This window comes from Microtus oregoni, unplaced genomic scaffold, assembly GCF_018167655.1.
Source record: "Microtus oregoni isolate MIOR12 unplaced genomic scaffold, Mior012 000012F_ref0000307, whole genome shotgun sequence".
NCBI classification, from domain to species: Eukaryota; Metazoa; Chordata; class Mammalia; order Rodentia; family Cricetidae; genus Microtus; species Microtus oregoni.
In genome coordinates this window covers 46,591,023-46,606,670 of record NW_024543071.1, presented here as the reverse complement: position 1 = coordinate 46,606,670, position 15,648 = coordinate 46,591,023, and the positions used below count along the sequence as shown (strand labels likewise).

General features: G+C 46.7%; 1 protein-coding gene across 4 annotated transcripts in view; it reads right to left on the bottom strand.

The window, feature by feature from the left end:
* The window catches only part of Stx3 (syntaxin 3), a 40,291-nt gene extending 24,901 nt beyond the window's left edge, over positions 1–15,390 (bottom strand). For all 4 annotated transcript variants that reach the window (XR_005975122.1, XR_005975123.1, XR_005975121.1 and 1 more), the window contains exon 1: positions 15,149–15,390. Coding sequence is in view for 1 of the 4 variants with exons in the window: in XM_041661000.1 (XP_041516934.1) it covers positions 15,149–15,178 (30 nt within the window). In the remaining 3 variants the exon portion in view is untranslated. The remainder of the gene's footprint in view (positions 1–15,148) is intronic.
* Positions 15,391–15,648: the final 258 nt, after the last annotated feature.

Below are 15,648 nucleotides of genomic sequence, written 5' to 3'. Positions count from 1 at the left end.
TTTCCTAGGACCAAAATCCCTCTACCCAAAACAGCACACAAGGGCCTTTAAAGTCCAGCCACAGGCACATTCTCCCCCAGTGCATTCCTGAGATCAACCACTTGAGAATCCTTCCAGTCCCTAGACACATCCTTCCCTTCAATGTAATATCTTTCTTCCCATGCTGCCACACAGGATTCTAACCAAAAATACATCTGTCCAGTCATCTTCAAATTCACTTCAGACATCCTGATACCTGTCTCTCCCATGCAAAATTCAAAACCTCCCCTAAACTCCTGCCACTCTGTAAAGACCCTCCATAGCAACCACCATAGCCTACTGTCATCAGTGATCATAAATCCCCGGAGATCAAGGTTACCATGCGTATCTGTTAGAATACATTCATTGGTGTGTCTGCCTGCCAGCCCAGCGTCCCTTCCAGGGAAAGCTCTTTCACCCTTCCTACCTGATTTTGGGGAGGCCATGGGATCACTCAAGCTCCCTAAGGAATCTGTGCTGTGAGAAGAGCCTGAAGGGAATGGAGCCTAGTGAACCAATGGCGGTATCCTCCTCTCCTGAAGGGAATGGAGCCTAGTGAACCAACGGCGGCACCCTCTTCTCCTGAGCCCCACTTCCCTTGACTGCAGGCAGAATCTGCAGATCTCCCCTTGTATTCTTCAGTTAGCTCAAGGGCTCTGTTGCTCATGAGCCTTATCATCTGCAATCAAAGGGCAACACCATAACTGCTGTAGTGGTATTTGAATAAGAACAGCCCTCATAGGCTCATATATTTGAATGCTTAGACATCAGGGAGTGGCACTATTTGAAAGGATTAGAAGGGCTGGGTGTGCCCTTGTTGAAGGAAATGTGTCAAGGGAGCTAGACTTTGAGGTTTCAAAAGCTTATACCAGTCACCCTTTCTCTCTCTCTCTCTCTCTCTCTCTCTCCCTCTCCCTCTCCCTCTCCCTCTTCCTCTCCTCTCTCTCTCTCTACAGATCTGGACATAGAACTCTCAGCTACTTCTCCAGCACCATGTCCGCCTGAGTGCCACCATATTCCCCACCATGATCCACCATGATGATAACAAACTAAACCTCTGAAACTGTAAGCAGGCCCCCAATTGAATGTTTTCTTTTATAAGAGTTGACTTGGTCATGATGTCTCTTCACAGCAGTAGAACAGTGACTAAGACACCTGTCAATAATTCATTTCATGTTTCCCAGTATTTAACAGAAATTGAATCGCTTTGAGATGAATGCATTCACAGTAGCCTGCAGCCTCAATTCACATATCAGTTTCTAATGTTTGAGACAAAATGTTCCATTACTCAAACACCCAACCTTCTCAGAGGTCTCAACAGGATCTTCTCTCCAGGGAAGATGCCTGCATATTTCCTTGAAAACACAAAGTCATTCTTTCTCGATGAAGTTAGTAGGCTTTGGTCAAGAACATCCTTTTTTAAAGGATTTACTAATCTGCTTTGCCTGCATGCATGCCTGTGTAACACTTGCATATAGTGCCCATGGACAGCAGTAGAGGACATTGTATCTACTGGTACTGGAGTAACAGACAGCAGTGAGCCACCAAGGATCGTTTCCAGAAGCTGGAAACAATGGCCACTTAATGGTTATTATAACATGAGCTTCTAAGACTAGATAGTGCACAAGGACTGCCAAATGCCCAGAATGGCTCTCGGCTTTGAGCAACTTGAGACAAATGGCCGGTCCACCTGTGAGAAAGTGAACTAGGAAAAGAAAAGATAGTCCTTGGTGACCTACAAACTCAGTCCAGCACCTGTCACCATTCAAGCTGTGAGACCTCGCTCAGGCACCACACATGCCTAATTTTTTTAAAAACGTTGTTGATACTAACACCACACACTTTATTACTTATATGACAACTGAAGAAATCACATATGGAAATCTTTTAGCACAATACCGAGCTCCGCCCCCTAACCAGCACCTGCCAGGTGTCAATTTCCACATCACCTAGCATTAAAGATGTAAGCATAGAAAAACAGAACCCCTGTGAGGAGGAAGAGACCATCCCCGTCCCCTTCCTAAAGGCTGCAACTGTAAGATAGTTCTGCTGGGGCAACATAAACCAGGATTATAATGTGGTCCTATCACATGATAGTTACTGAACCCCTAAAACATGGTTTAACATCTCTGAGCCTCCTTTCCTTCATCTATAAAGCAGAAACTATGACACAGGACCTTGCTTGAGTAGCAGGCTCTGTGCCACTGCAACAACCTGCCCAACCACTTCATCTCTTTTCCAATCCAAATATCTCCCATATATAATATATATAATGTATCACTGGACAAAATCAAAGTTCTGCTCTTTAAAATGCTTTAGAAGATGACTATGCCTGTCTTAAGAGTCACAGTCTCCCTGTTTGGTACCAAGCACTTTCTGTCACAACCAACCTGATCCTACATCTCCTGCACATGTCATGTTTACTCCTGCTACTGGGCTTTCTACCAGTACCATGGTCCTTCATGGAGCTCGTGTGTGTGTGTGTGTGTGTGTGTGTGTGTGTGTGTGTGTTGGTTTGAATAGGTATGGCCCTCACAGACTCGTGCTAGACTCATAGAGGGTTGCACTATTAGAAGGTATGGTCCTGTTGGAATAGGTGTGGCCTTGTTGGAGGAAGTGTGTCACTGTGGAGGCAGGCTTTGAGGTCTCAAATATGTTGGCTGCAGATCAAGATATAGGACTCTCAGCATGTCTGCCTGCATGCTGCCATGTCCCATCATGATGATAATGGACTAAATATCTGAAACTGTAAGCCAATACCAATTAAATGTTTTCCCTTATAAGAATTGCCATGGTCATGGTATCTCCTCACAGTAACAGAAACCCTATGACTCTGTGTGTGTGTGTGTGTGTATATGTATAGTGACTGTATATGTGTATATACATATACATATAGTAGTGACTACATATGTATATATACATATATAGTCATAAATATGTAAATAGACATATAAAGATACTGTGTAATGTATATAGTGACTATATGTCTAATTGTATATGTATATAGACATAGTCATATATACATTATATTTATAGTGTCTATATGTCTATATGTGTGACTGTGTATGTATATACATGTTATATTGCATTATAGTGTCTATATACTATATAGTGTCATTATAGCCACTATGTATACATTATGTAGTATATACATAAATGAGCTCAATAAAGCTATATAATCTATATATAGACTATATATAATGCACATATAACATATATGTGTATATGTACATGTGAATATATTTGTGTGTGTATATGTGTGCGCATATATGTGTGTATGTGTGTGTGTGCTCAATAAAGCACTGTACATAAATGCTACTTCTTAATAGCCTTACTGTAAGTCTAAGGGTCTTTAAGGTAAAATCCTGTGGGACAATGGTCTGTACCCTGTCACTTGTATTTTAAATAAACGCTGATTGGCCAGTAGCCACACAGGAAGTATAGGCAGGGCAACCAGGCAGGAAGTAGAGGAGCAACGAGAACAGGAAAATTCTAGGAAGAGAAAAGCTCAGTCTGCAGTCGTAATCCAGGACAGAGGAAGCCAGTCACAGAGCAAGCAAGATGTGACTGCCTCACTAATAAAGGCACCAAGCCACATGGCTAACACAGATATATAAGATATAAGAATTAGTTAATAAGAAGCCTGATATAATTGGCCAATCAGTTTATAATTAATATAGACCTCTGTGTGTTTTCTATGGGACAAAAATATGGGTCAACAGTAAAACAGGGCTTTTGGAGCTAAACGCAACGTTAAGAGTGCCCAACACTAATGGGGTTACTATAGATTCTGGATGTCCATCTTCTCAGACAGAGCTCTTCCCATGTATAGCCTCTAAATACATAAAGTAACAACAACATTTAACCTGCAACAGAAAATGCAAAGAAAAGGCCATGGTCATGTGTCACCTGACATCACTGGACCCAGAACCATCCTCTGGCGTCTCTATGAAGTACCCCAGGAAGGGGCTCTTTTTCTTCTGATACCAGTGGCTGTGGTAAATCCGGGTTCCTCGGGGTCTGCACCCAAACCCCGGCAGAGGCAAGGAAAACACACTCTGACCTTTATCCTTGACTCACATGACTAAGCCTAACCAAGAGAACATCAACATCACTATCAAAGAATCAAGACATGTGGTAATGAAGACGTTACAGTAACTGAAAGTTCAACCACGGGAAGAAAAGTGTGCAGGAGAACCACAAGCCCAGCCACTCACTTCCTCCTGATAACTTCTCCTGTGGGGAGATGAAAGATATCACCAACGACTCAGGAAATAGCAAGTTACCCGAGGATTCATCTCCCCTTCTCAAGCCTAGTGTACTCCAAATATCAAAGACAAAGGCAAATGGTGACTCCTTCTGCACAGTAGTTGAGGAGCCTAGAATGTAACCTCAAACTACTTAACTATAATTCTGCAGATTGTCTTTTTCTCAGAGGCCTTCTCTACCACCCTCTGTCTGTCTGACTAAAGATCATTCTTCATCAGCTCATATAACAGATAAATTTATTTGCCCCCTATAGCCACTACTAGGTAGTTGGTGGCCAGGCACCCTTACCAGTTTTTACACATCATATCTACAAATTCCATCTACATGCTGTAGCTTAGAAACCAGAGGTCTGAAGTTAAGTCAGTCAAGGTCTTGCAGCTACTGGTACAGAGCCCACAGCTTGGGCATCAGGCCTCTATCCTAAGCCCTTCTTACTGCAGTGCTCCCTGCTCAAAGGCTACCACCACCAGCAGCCTGGAACAAGAAATTGGCAACCCAGGCATGCAGAATATACCCTGTGCTGTGAAATTGGAGCTGTAGGCCTTGGACACAATACATGTCTTTATTAAACATTGGTTTTTCTCACCAAGTAAGGAGCTGAGCTCTCCACTGTGGCCTGGGAGAACTCCCAGGATACCTCCCATGTTCCTCAGAACTGCCCAGCATCTTCAAGTAAGGGGAGCCCAGCAGGGGGACTCCAGGGCCCCACCGCCTCTTCAGTGTGCAGTCTTTCCTTCACTGGGACTTGGGAGAGGGAAGAGAGGAAGGGAGGGAGGTGGAAAATCACTAAAGTAGACAGCAGCTAAGAAGGGAGTAGAGATATGAATCAAGAGAGGAGAGGGGACTAGACTTAGAGGGCTAGTAAAGGACTGGGGAAAGGCGCCCTCCTAGCAAGCACGGAACATGAATTGTTCTATCTTCTCCCCTGGTTGAAACAGTCCTTTACTCCACACACAGACTCTGCTCTATAAACCCAGTTTTCTCCCGACCTGTGTGATTCAGAGGGACGATGACATCCCCCTTTTCTTATCCCTGCTGCCCACTTCTCGAAAGCTGCCTCCTCTAGAACCAGGGTCTGGGAACTCCCAAAGACAGACACCACTCACCATTCACAGGGCCCCAGACATATGGACACATGCATACAGGGCATACGGTGGCCCAACCTGAGTACCCTGCCCCTCTTCTTTGATTAAAGACTCAGAAATTCTAAGTGAGTATGTGGGCTCTCAGTGGGTACCCAGTGCTCTGTTCCTCCACTGAAAAATCAGATGACCCTTTTCCAATGCTCAGTTCTCCCATGGACAATTTTCTTTATTAACAAACCGTCCCTGAGAGAACACTTCCTCTTTTCACTGAGTTTCATCTTCTGCATAAAGAGGAAATCGGGAGACAATGATACCCGAGGTGTGCCTCCTGCTTTTCCTTTCAACGTCTTGTTCTACCTGAAGGCAAAACATTGGCTCTACCTGAAAGGAGGAGACACCGAGGAATACAGTCATCATCAGATTAGTTCAAAACCAGCCAGTTAGATGTCAAGAGCCAAAGTCCCCAGAACTCTCGCTCGTACTTTGTCATGGCAATGACAGTAGATGATGACTCTGTATATTTGTCACAGGTACTTCCATGACTTCAAACGTGTACATAACTATGTATATCTGTCACAGCAATGACAGTAGATGATAACTCTGTATATTTGTCACAGGTACTTCCATGACTTCAAACGTGTTATTTAAGTCACACACCAACCCTGAGGGACAAATATTACTTTCCCCACTTACAGATAGGGTAACTGCTAATTAGGTTAATTAACTCATCCAAAGCAATTTAGACATTGAATGGCATCATTAGGACTCTACTCTAGCAGAGCCATGGGAGCCTCTGCCTGCCCCTGAAAGCGCCTCTCTGCAGTCTCAATGACAAATCTTCACCTATTTTAGAGGATGCTACAACATCCATAAAACTAAGCTAGATGGGCCTGTATCCTCATGTGAAAGGGGTATCGTGCCTGTATCCCTGCCTCTGTCCGTGAATATGGAGACACTGGTACATCTGGCTTCTGTGGTGAAGACCTGCCTCAGTTTTCTCAGCTGTAACATGGCCAGAATACTCTGATCACAAAATTCCTATTAGCTATTACACGCGAAGTGCGCAGAGCAGCACGGGGCACCCATTCCGTGCGACTCCAATGCCAGTTTTCAGAAGTGATGGGTGAGGAGGGAAATTCAGACAATCGGAATTCAGTTCATTGTATTTGAAGCCTTTCACTTTTCTTCTGTATGAGTTTGAAACAAGACTCTCTGGTCTGTGCTCCAGCAACTCTCTCACAAATTTACCACTCTTACTATCATTCATTTAATACTTTGTCCTTTCTGTTTTGACTTTTATTGTGTTATTTAGAAAGAAGCTATTGAAATTCCTACAAGAGTAAACTGGAAGACTATTGCTATACTGTCACTCTAAGACTATCACTGACTCATAGCTTATGGAATTGAATCGTTTCTTGGGTCTTAGTATAGGGTCAATATTTATTAACCTTCTATATATGTCTCAAAATGCCTTCCATTCTGTTTGTTAAACACTGAAATCCCATTCCCACATGCTGAGTTACTACCACCTGATTTTGCTTCTCAAGACCTAAGCTAGATCCAGAGTAGAACACTGAACATTTTCATGAGAGGAAGGAGATGAAGGGAGGCCTTCTGGGTAGACGTTACAGCTATAAAAATTAGGAAGGTTAATTCCTTCAGAATCACCGGGCTAATAAGGAACAATGCTCATTCTGGACTTCTCTCTGATATGATCTAAGCTTCATTACTGCATTAACTTGGAGGAGGATCTCAAGGTTTCATAACCAACCACCACACCCAAAAGACTCTCCTCCTCCCCTACAGGCTTATGTGTTCCTGCATTCTTCGTACAGGAAGAACATCTGACGCTTGCCAAGTAATGGTCCAAGTGTTGGAGACTCACAAGGCAAACTCAGCATCCCTGGCTCTCCAGGTTCTCTCCGGCTAAACCGGGAGACAGCAGGGCAAAGAGATGACTACAGTACCACATGAGGAGGGGGGCAGCGATTATAATGAGAAACTATACACAGAAGACAGGGTGCCCAACCTCACCCAAACATGAGAGCCTTTCAGAGAGGGGAGCTTCTAAGAGAGTGCATGCAAAAAAACATTTGAGAAAACTGAGTTGATTTACCCAGAGGAAATTTCCAGCAAGACCAGTCTGAGTGAGAACACCACACCCTACATTCACTCTCATCCTTGAAGCCAGGACAGAAAACTCTTCTTCCTCCTTCTGAGCTCAGCTTCCCTTTAGGTCTTTCAACCCCTGACCCAGCCTCCTATCTCTGACTCTCTTCCTCTCCCTCCAGTCCAGAGAGGAGGAAGAAACGGACAAGGTCTTCCCTCCTCGAATCTGCTGGATCCTTCCTTTCCCTATCCTCTTTCCCAGCATGATCCTTCTATAGCATCACATCCCAGCCGAGCAGGCAGCGTTGACTGAGCACTGAGAGGAAGGCTCTCCTAACGTGTGCACTTCCTATCTACCACGGCATGCAATCCCTGCACTATCTTCCAGGAACTAATGCTGAAAGATGCCAGCTACCGTGCCAACAGCTGTGTTTCGAGCCAGGGGAACCTGTTCTCAACCTACCCCTCCCCCCACTCCAGCTGCAGCATGCAGTCCTGGCCCAGCATGCATTTCCAACTGTAAAGTGGATGTCATGCCAACAAAGTCATGACAAACCAGGAAGGACCAAGAAACTGTGTCAGGACAGAGGAAGCTGAGGAAGCATGAGAAGTGGACACAATGAAGTGTCCTGGCTTAAATCCTAGAACAGAAAAGGGATTTTTAGTGGTATAACAAAAACACCCAGAGAAAGCCTGGTGCTTAGTGAGGAATCTTGTGCCAGTATCACTTTTTTTGTTTGATGAATGTACAAGAGAGACGTTAACAGGGGTGCAACTGGATGAGTAGAAAGGATCTCTCTGTCTTATCCTTGATGAATCGGAAAGCATTTTAAAAGAAAGAATTTAAAGAACTAAACAAACCTCATGCCACACCAAGCTGCCCTAACCCAGACAGCTGGCATACCCAGACAGTACACACTCTACTAATCTCTTTAGGTGGGAGCTGAACTTCACTCTGTCTCCACACACTGGGAAATGTTGCCACAGAAACAGCCAAAGGCCACAAAGCAGGTGACCTAACAGGAAAGACAGTGGTGGGAGAAAGCTGAAGAGGGCCATACACAAAGGAGACTAAGACAAGGACCGTCGGCAACTACACACTCTGCTTAGAAGTAAAGCAGTCAACGGCGTAACTCCATCCACTTACTGAATGGCTTAGTACCCAGTGGTTTACACTTCAACTGGGAAGGAAATAAATGACGTATGTGTGTGGTCCGCTTTCTTCCAGGGCTCCAGACCTGACAGGACTGGAAGCTTCTGAAACTGCAATACAAGCACCATATGGCTATGTTTGTATCATCAAAATAAATAAATGAGGACATCAGGGAATGCGCAGTTACGTACTTAACCTGGGAAGCGTTCCCATGGTGATGATGCCACAGCCTAGCCTTAGGGGATGAGAAGTAATTTACCAGGGGAAAAATGAGGTTTTCACTTAGACAGCCTCTGTGACATCCTGACACTAGAGTTTTGATAAAGGGAAGACCCTTGGAATTCATTGACCTTGGGGATGAACAAGTGACTTCTGGCTTCATTAGCTAAGTTATGGATTCCCTGAGTAAATGTTCTACTCCAATCAGGTAAAGTATCACCTACCACAGGGAGTGGAACAAGAAACGTCAACCATAATAATGAGTAAGGGATGTGTCAGTGTGTAAGAGTCAAGCTGATGCGGACCAGCAGACAGAGAAGGTGTAACATGTGACTACCATGCAGGATGCTGGGTGCTGGGACCCCAGAGGCCTTTCACGATCTCCTATGGCTTGGGGGAAGGAGGTACACAGGCAGTCTGTGGTCTGATACAGTGTGGGGAGATAAGAAGCAAAATAGACAGGTTCATTCTTGATCCCACCACTTCCCGGCTGAGGACATATCTCAATCAAACCCAAGCCTCACCTGTAAAGCAGAACTGGCAGACATTGCCACCTCCCCTTGTGGAACTGAGAGGACTGGAGAGAAGGTGTGCCAGGCATCAACCCAAAATCCTGCCCAGTCATAATCTGCTCAATAAGAGATACTTGCCGTAGTTCACATGACAAGTATTTGAGTCACCAGCCTTAAAGAGATGACTTAGAATACAAAGAGAAATTCATGAAGAAGACTAGTGAAGCTGTGCACAGAGGCACACGACTTTAATCCCTGCAGTTAGAAGGCAAAGGCAGGCAGATCTCTCTGAGTTCGAGGCCAGCCTGGTCTACACAGTGAGTTCCAGGAGAGCCAGGACTAGACTGTGTTAGAAAAAAAAAAAAAGATAATGTTAGTAGGTTTTAAACCTACTCAGTGGTAATACATTTAAAAAAAAAAAACACTAACTTACTTAGTTGCAAAACAACACAAAGCTCATGCAATGGCTGGGCTAGACTAGGCTGCAGTTAGGGAATGAAAGAATCCTGCAAAGAATGAATCTGGGGAGCGGTGCAAGAATAACAGCATAGGAAGGAAGCACCGGGGAGGGAGAGAAGACAATATGGACCTCTCCTGCCAGTCCCCTAACTTCCCCCAAGCTCACAGGAATAAAAATAAAATTAATCCCTTTTCTCATCCCAGCATTTTCTCTCTGGGCTCCAACTGATGGGTCTATAATCCCCACTCAATCCCCGTCACTCTCATCCCGGCTTCTGTCTACCGACAGCAAAACAGCCCTCCCTGGCACAGTGAGAGATGCAGAGGGAAGCCAGACCGGGCGGAAATCCTATTACTAAAGAAAAACGGGATCTCAGCAAAGGGCAAGTTGGTATGTTAAGATTTATTATGATCCAAAGCCCAGAGTGCGGATAGGTAAACACTCACTGACTAAATTTGCTTTAATGCAAAGGTGCAGCCCCTGATTTCTGAGAGGATTACAGCACATTACTCTAAGGGGAACTCTGTGTCCACGGAGATCCAGAACTCCTGGTGGGGAAGGACAGGGGCAGGCCTTTGGGTAGCAGCAAGACCAAGACAGGCAGAGTCAAAGGTTAAGCCTAGGCTGTTGAGCGACTGATTCATTGCTGTCCCCTAATGGTCTTGGTCTTAGAATGTCCAATACATCCAAGTCATTTTAGTTTTGTTTGTAGGTCTCTGGGGGGCTCAAAGTCTTGACCTTGATTCTATATAGCACCGGCTACTCTGTTTGCATTATGAAGTTGGCTTTATTTTGTTTCTCTTTCCATGAAATATATTTTTTTCCCAACCTGACCAATTACTCTTTAAGATAAGGACTTTGTACAATAATTCTGCCAAACCTCTTATGCAGTTAAAAAATTCTGATTATGCTGGACAGGATTACTATACACACACACACACACACACACACACACACACACACACCACTATACCCCTCTTTGGATGCAAGCATTCATGTTTTTATGTTCTTGATGCTTTTATATATGAAGCACCCACCAAAGGGAGAGAAAATCTAGGATCCATATTATCTTCCAAATTACTTCTATTTGCACCTGAAGAGACTGTATTAGATTTGAAGAGGGACCTCCACTGAAAAACTACAGCTGGGAATAGCATCCCCAGACTCATCTCCTGTCTCCTAGAGGCCAGTCAGCAGGGTCTTCCAGTAGTTGCTGCTATCACAAGAAGTACACGTCATGTTGTCTAATCCTCTGTTCTTTCTACCCAACTGTGAACTTCCTAAGCGCCAGAAACAAGTGTTGCTTGATACTACATCCCAGCATCTACTGTGGGGGCTTGACACACAATAGGCACTTTGCAAATGTTTACTGAATATAAACAGGAGCACACAAAAGGTTTCTTGGCCAGAAGCTGTCCAGTAGAGTCAAAGTTCAGCTAGTAAGAAGTGGGTGAGAAGAGAAGGGCCAGGAGCAGACAGTGCACATTCCCAGCAAACTTCCAGGTCAACAAGAAAACAATGACGGCCCCAAGGAGAAGAGTCAGCAGATAAGGTAAGCCAGGTCCTGTGACTACACTTAGCCCTGTGGTTTAGGGAGGACATTGCTCCCAAGGAGCTAAGTGCGGACAGCTCACGTGTACTGTCGTAGATAGCCATCATAGAGTGTCATAGATTATCTCTTTTTCACCTGCAGAGTGGTCCCCTTGACAGCTGTGACGCTGGTGCCTCGACCCTTGTGGACTCCAGAATAGTAAGACAAAGAAAAAACATCTCACAGAACCATACACTCTCAGGGTCCATGGAGGCCTTCAATCTCACTCTTCGTCCCTCCCTCAAGAGATGCTCAAAATTCCTACAGCACTCAACACCTCAACAGTCTTCCTGCTTGCTTCTCATGCTGGAGGACTCAGGACCTGTTCAGCTGGCCTGCCCAATCCTTGGGCAACTAATTACATTTTTCTTTCCTGAGACATGGCTTTTCTGTATAACAGTCCTGGCTATCCTAAAACTTGATTTGTAGCTCAGGCTGGCCTCGAGCTCACAGAGATCCTCCTGCCTCTGCCTCCCGAGTGTTAGAATTAAAGGTGTGCGCCACCACGCCTGACTGTTAATTACATTATTTTTAAATTACTCTCTTAAAGATGTCTGATTTCTACCCATCAGCCCCACATCTTCCTTTCCTATCTACTCACAGCTCAACTAGTCTCAAGCACATGACACAGCCCCAGCATCTGAAGGCAGCCATCACCCCCTCCCGCCTGGGGTTTAGAAAGACACTCATTGCACTGGCTGCTCAACGGGAAATGTACTGCATGCACAGGTTAGCAAATGTTTTTATTTTGCTTTGGTTTTAGATTTTGGGGTTTTTTTTGTTGTTGTTGTTGTTTTGCTGTTGATTTTTGTTTTGGTTTGGTTTGGTTTGGTTTGGTTTTTGGTATATAACAGGAATCAGAGAGAGACCATGCCCCATCTTGGTGCATGCCCCCTGAGCTAAGGGACAGAGTGGAAGAAGGCGATGACACACTACAGAATGGTTAAGAAACCTTAACATCCTTCACAGAAACCATTAATAATGGCAGAAGTATTTTCTGAGACAACTGAATTTTGTTTTACATAGGAAGCATCAAGAAGCTTGGGGGTAAGGTACCTCCTTCTGATGCTTTGCTAAGTGGTCATGCTGTCCAAGTGCCTTCTCAATGTTTACATTGACACCCATAGATCAGTGCTGCCCTCAACCGTGGGCAGAGAGGCTCCTTGGTGCAGTGGGCAGCAGTCAAGGCAGACTCCTAGCTGGTCCATGCTGGAAGTGAGTGACAGTTGAGTGTTCAGCCGTAGCTGGGACACTTACATCACCACCACCATCCAGACTCATGGGATATAGTGGAAGAGGAGGCAGAAGGAACTTCAGAGCCAGGCTGAGGAGAAACGCTCTGAAACGCTGTCTTCTGGACAGACAGAACAGGACTGCAGCACTCACGAACCCATGGACAGAAGGTGTGATTGCCTACGCAAAATCTAGCCAGTCAACATTCCACCACAGGTGGGGGAGGGTTCACGAGGCTCTACCCCTAGGTGAGGAGCTATTGGCAGTTGATGGCTTCTAGGAAAGGGGGAATTTTTTTTCTTCCTTCTGGACCTGGTAGGCTGCCCATGCCCTGGTAGATGGTCCCATACTCATCTGCATGCAGGCAACCCTTCCCAGATTCAGCTGGTTATATAAAAATTTTAAAGAGGAAAATAAAAGAAAAAAGAAGACACAAAGGTACAAAAGGGGGAGCATTGGAGGTTACCTGAGGACAGTGGAGGGAGGATTTGGGTCGAATATAATCAAGATACATTGTACACATGTACGGAATTGTCAATGGATAAATAAAAACAATCAAGAAGAAGCAGAAGCAGAGGCAGCAGCACAAAGTTGCAAAAGGATCCCAGCTATTGGGTGTCAAGGCCTCAATTAGAGAAGTCTTTGAACCTCAAGCCAGTCCTCTGTGCACTGCAGGGCTCTAGAGCAGGACAGCAGCCTCCCCGTGGTTTCAGACACTGTCATAGAGAGGCACCAGCAGCCCACTTTCCCTACATTCCAAAGAGCTGAAGGGGAGAAACATGTCATTAGCCCTGGTTTACCAGGCTTCACCCTGGAGGACTGAAAGGCACAGGGATTTGCTCTGGTTCCCTGGAAAATGCCTTATTCTTGGGACTCAAAACTCACTTAAGACTACTGTGTTGACAACCAGCTACTGAAGAGAGTCAGGGAGTATCTTAGTCCAGATACTAAGTCCAGAGCCCCTCCTAAGGAAAGGAAGCTGCCTCTGACTGCTGTTCAGCTTTGAACTCTTTGGCAGGAGGCGTCCCTCCCCCTAGCGAGCTCCAGTTTCCCCACCTATGAAACAGAGACAAGTAAATTTTGTGCTTAACAAGGATGCCCTGAGGTTCAAATACAAAAGAGCAAATTTGGGGCAGAGGATCCCTCCCACTAAATAAGCAACTGCCCTTTCTTCTCTGCCTTCTAAGCCTACACTGCAGCCCAGTATCCAGAGCACATGAACCAGGTCAGGAAGATCTCACCCTAGCAAGGGAGAAGAAAGAAGACAATTACAATATCAACCCGCTGGTTGCCACCATTTCTATTTAAAAAAAAAAAACAGTTATTAGCATAACGCTATTTATTAAGTCCTACGTGTCATACAAAGGGCTCTCCTACAGGCTTGCTTGCTTTTAGCTTGCACGACTACTCATTTTACAGACAACAAAACTGAAGCTTGGAGTTTAAAGGGTAACCAGTGAACAGCAGGGCCAGCAGGGCCAGGCAGGACAAAGCCGCAGTGCTAATGCAGGCTAATACTTCCCAACTCTAAGGAGCTCCTTAATCACCTGGGAAGATTCAGCGAGGCCTTCCCCAGGTCTCGACTGAGGCCGAAGCTTCTAGTATGGCAGGTAGATGGGCTTGGCTGTGCGTATCCAGGGCTGGGCTTTATATTCCATTAAGGGCCAGCCTGTATCACTGGGTGGGTCCCCAAAGTTTCACACTAACCCTATCCCGCAGAAGGTACTCAATGACTTACTAAATGAATCTATATCTCAAAGTTTCACCCTTCAGCACTTCCCTATATCAAATCCCACCGTGCCGTTCAATCTTCATTACAGACCTCTACGGGAGGGTGATTCTCACTCGACAGACAAGGAAATGGGCTCAAACAAGCAAGTGACCTAAGCTTTTCAGCTTTGGTGCGGCAGAGACGACCACAGCTGTCCCAGGGGATGCGAGGAAAAGTAGAGACCACCGGCTGGTAGGAGGGGAGCCCGTCCCAGGACCTGACAATCTTACAGCTCCAGAGGTCACCCGGAACTCTCAGCTACTCCGGCGATGGGGTAGCCCTGCCTGGTGCTCCGGGAGGGAAATAAGGAAGAGGAGAGGAGACCGATTTGGGGCACAGTGCCAGGCGACAGAAGGCAGATGGTGAGGGTGAGTCCCCTGACCTCATAAGCCCCACTGATTTCAAGCACCGGGGTGGATCCAGGTCTGAAGGAACACTGGTCAGCTTGGCTGTGGGGGTTGTGGGGGGGACAGGGATGAGAGGGTTACCGGCGTTCAGGGAAATCGGGCTAGGTGGTGAATCACCGAGCACGTGACCCTGCCGGGGAGGGGAGGGTACAGAGCTCCGCGGGATGAGGCGGGGGCTTAAGGAGAGAGGCCTAGCGCGCAGAGCACCCCCGCGACCTGGGTTAGGGGAGCTAAGGGGAGCCCCTCTCCCACGCCACTCCTCCTGGCGGCAGATCCCCCACAGCCCCCGGCCCGCCGGATCCCCAGGCGCCGCAAACTCACGGCCTTCAGTTGCTCCAGCCGGTCCTTCATCCTGGCCCAAGTGCGGGCGCCGGGCACCGCGTCCCAGGTATGCGCGTCCCAGGTGAGCCGCCTGGAGGGCAGCTGGTGCCGGCCGGGGCGAGGGAGCTGCTAGCGCAGGCGGAGGCGGGCGGCGGCCGCTCACGAGGAGGAGCGTCCGAGGCCACCGAGGTCCGCCGCGCCGCCCCCTCCGGCCCCCGCCGGCGCCGCGCTCCAAATCCGGCTCCCAGACCAGCGCCGGCTCAGCGCTCGCCCGCCCCTGGACCCGCCCCGTACCTGGGCCGCGCCCGCGCTCCTGATTAAAGGGCCCGCGCGCACACGCACAGCGCCATCGGTCCGTCGTGGCAACCCAAGAAGCAGGAACGTCCCGGGTCCCCAGTCCCGCAAGACAGAGAAAAAGAGAAGAGATCTGTCTGGCTTCGATGCCATATTTTCCGTACTGTCCATATTGTCCAGCCCTCCGCGGATTCGTCCTGTTAAAG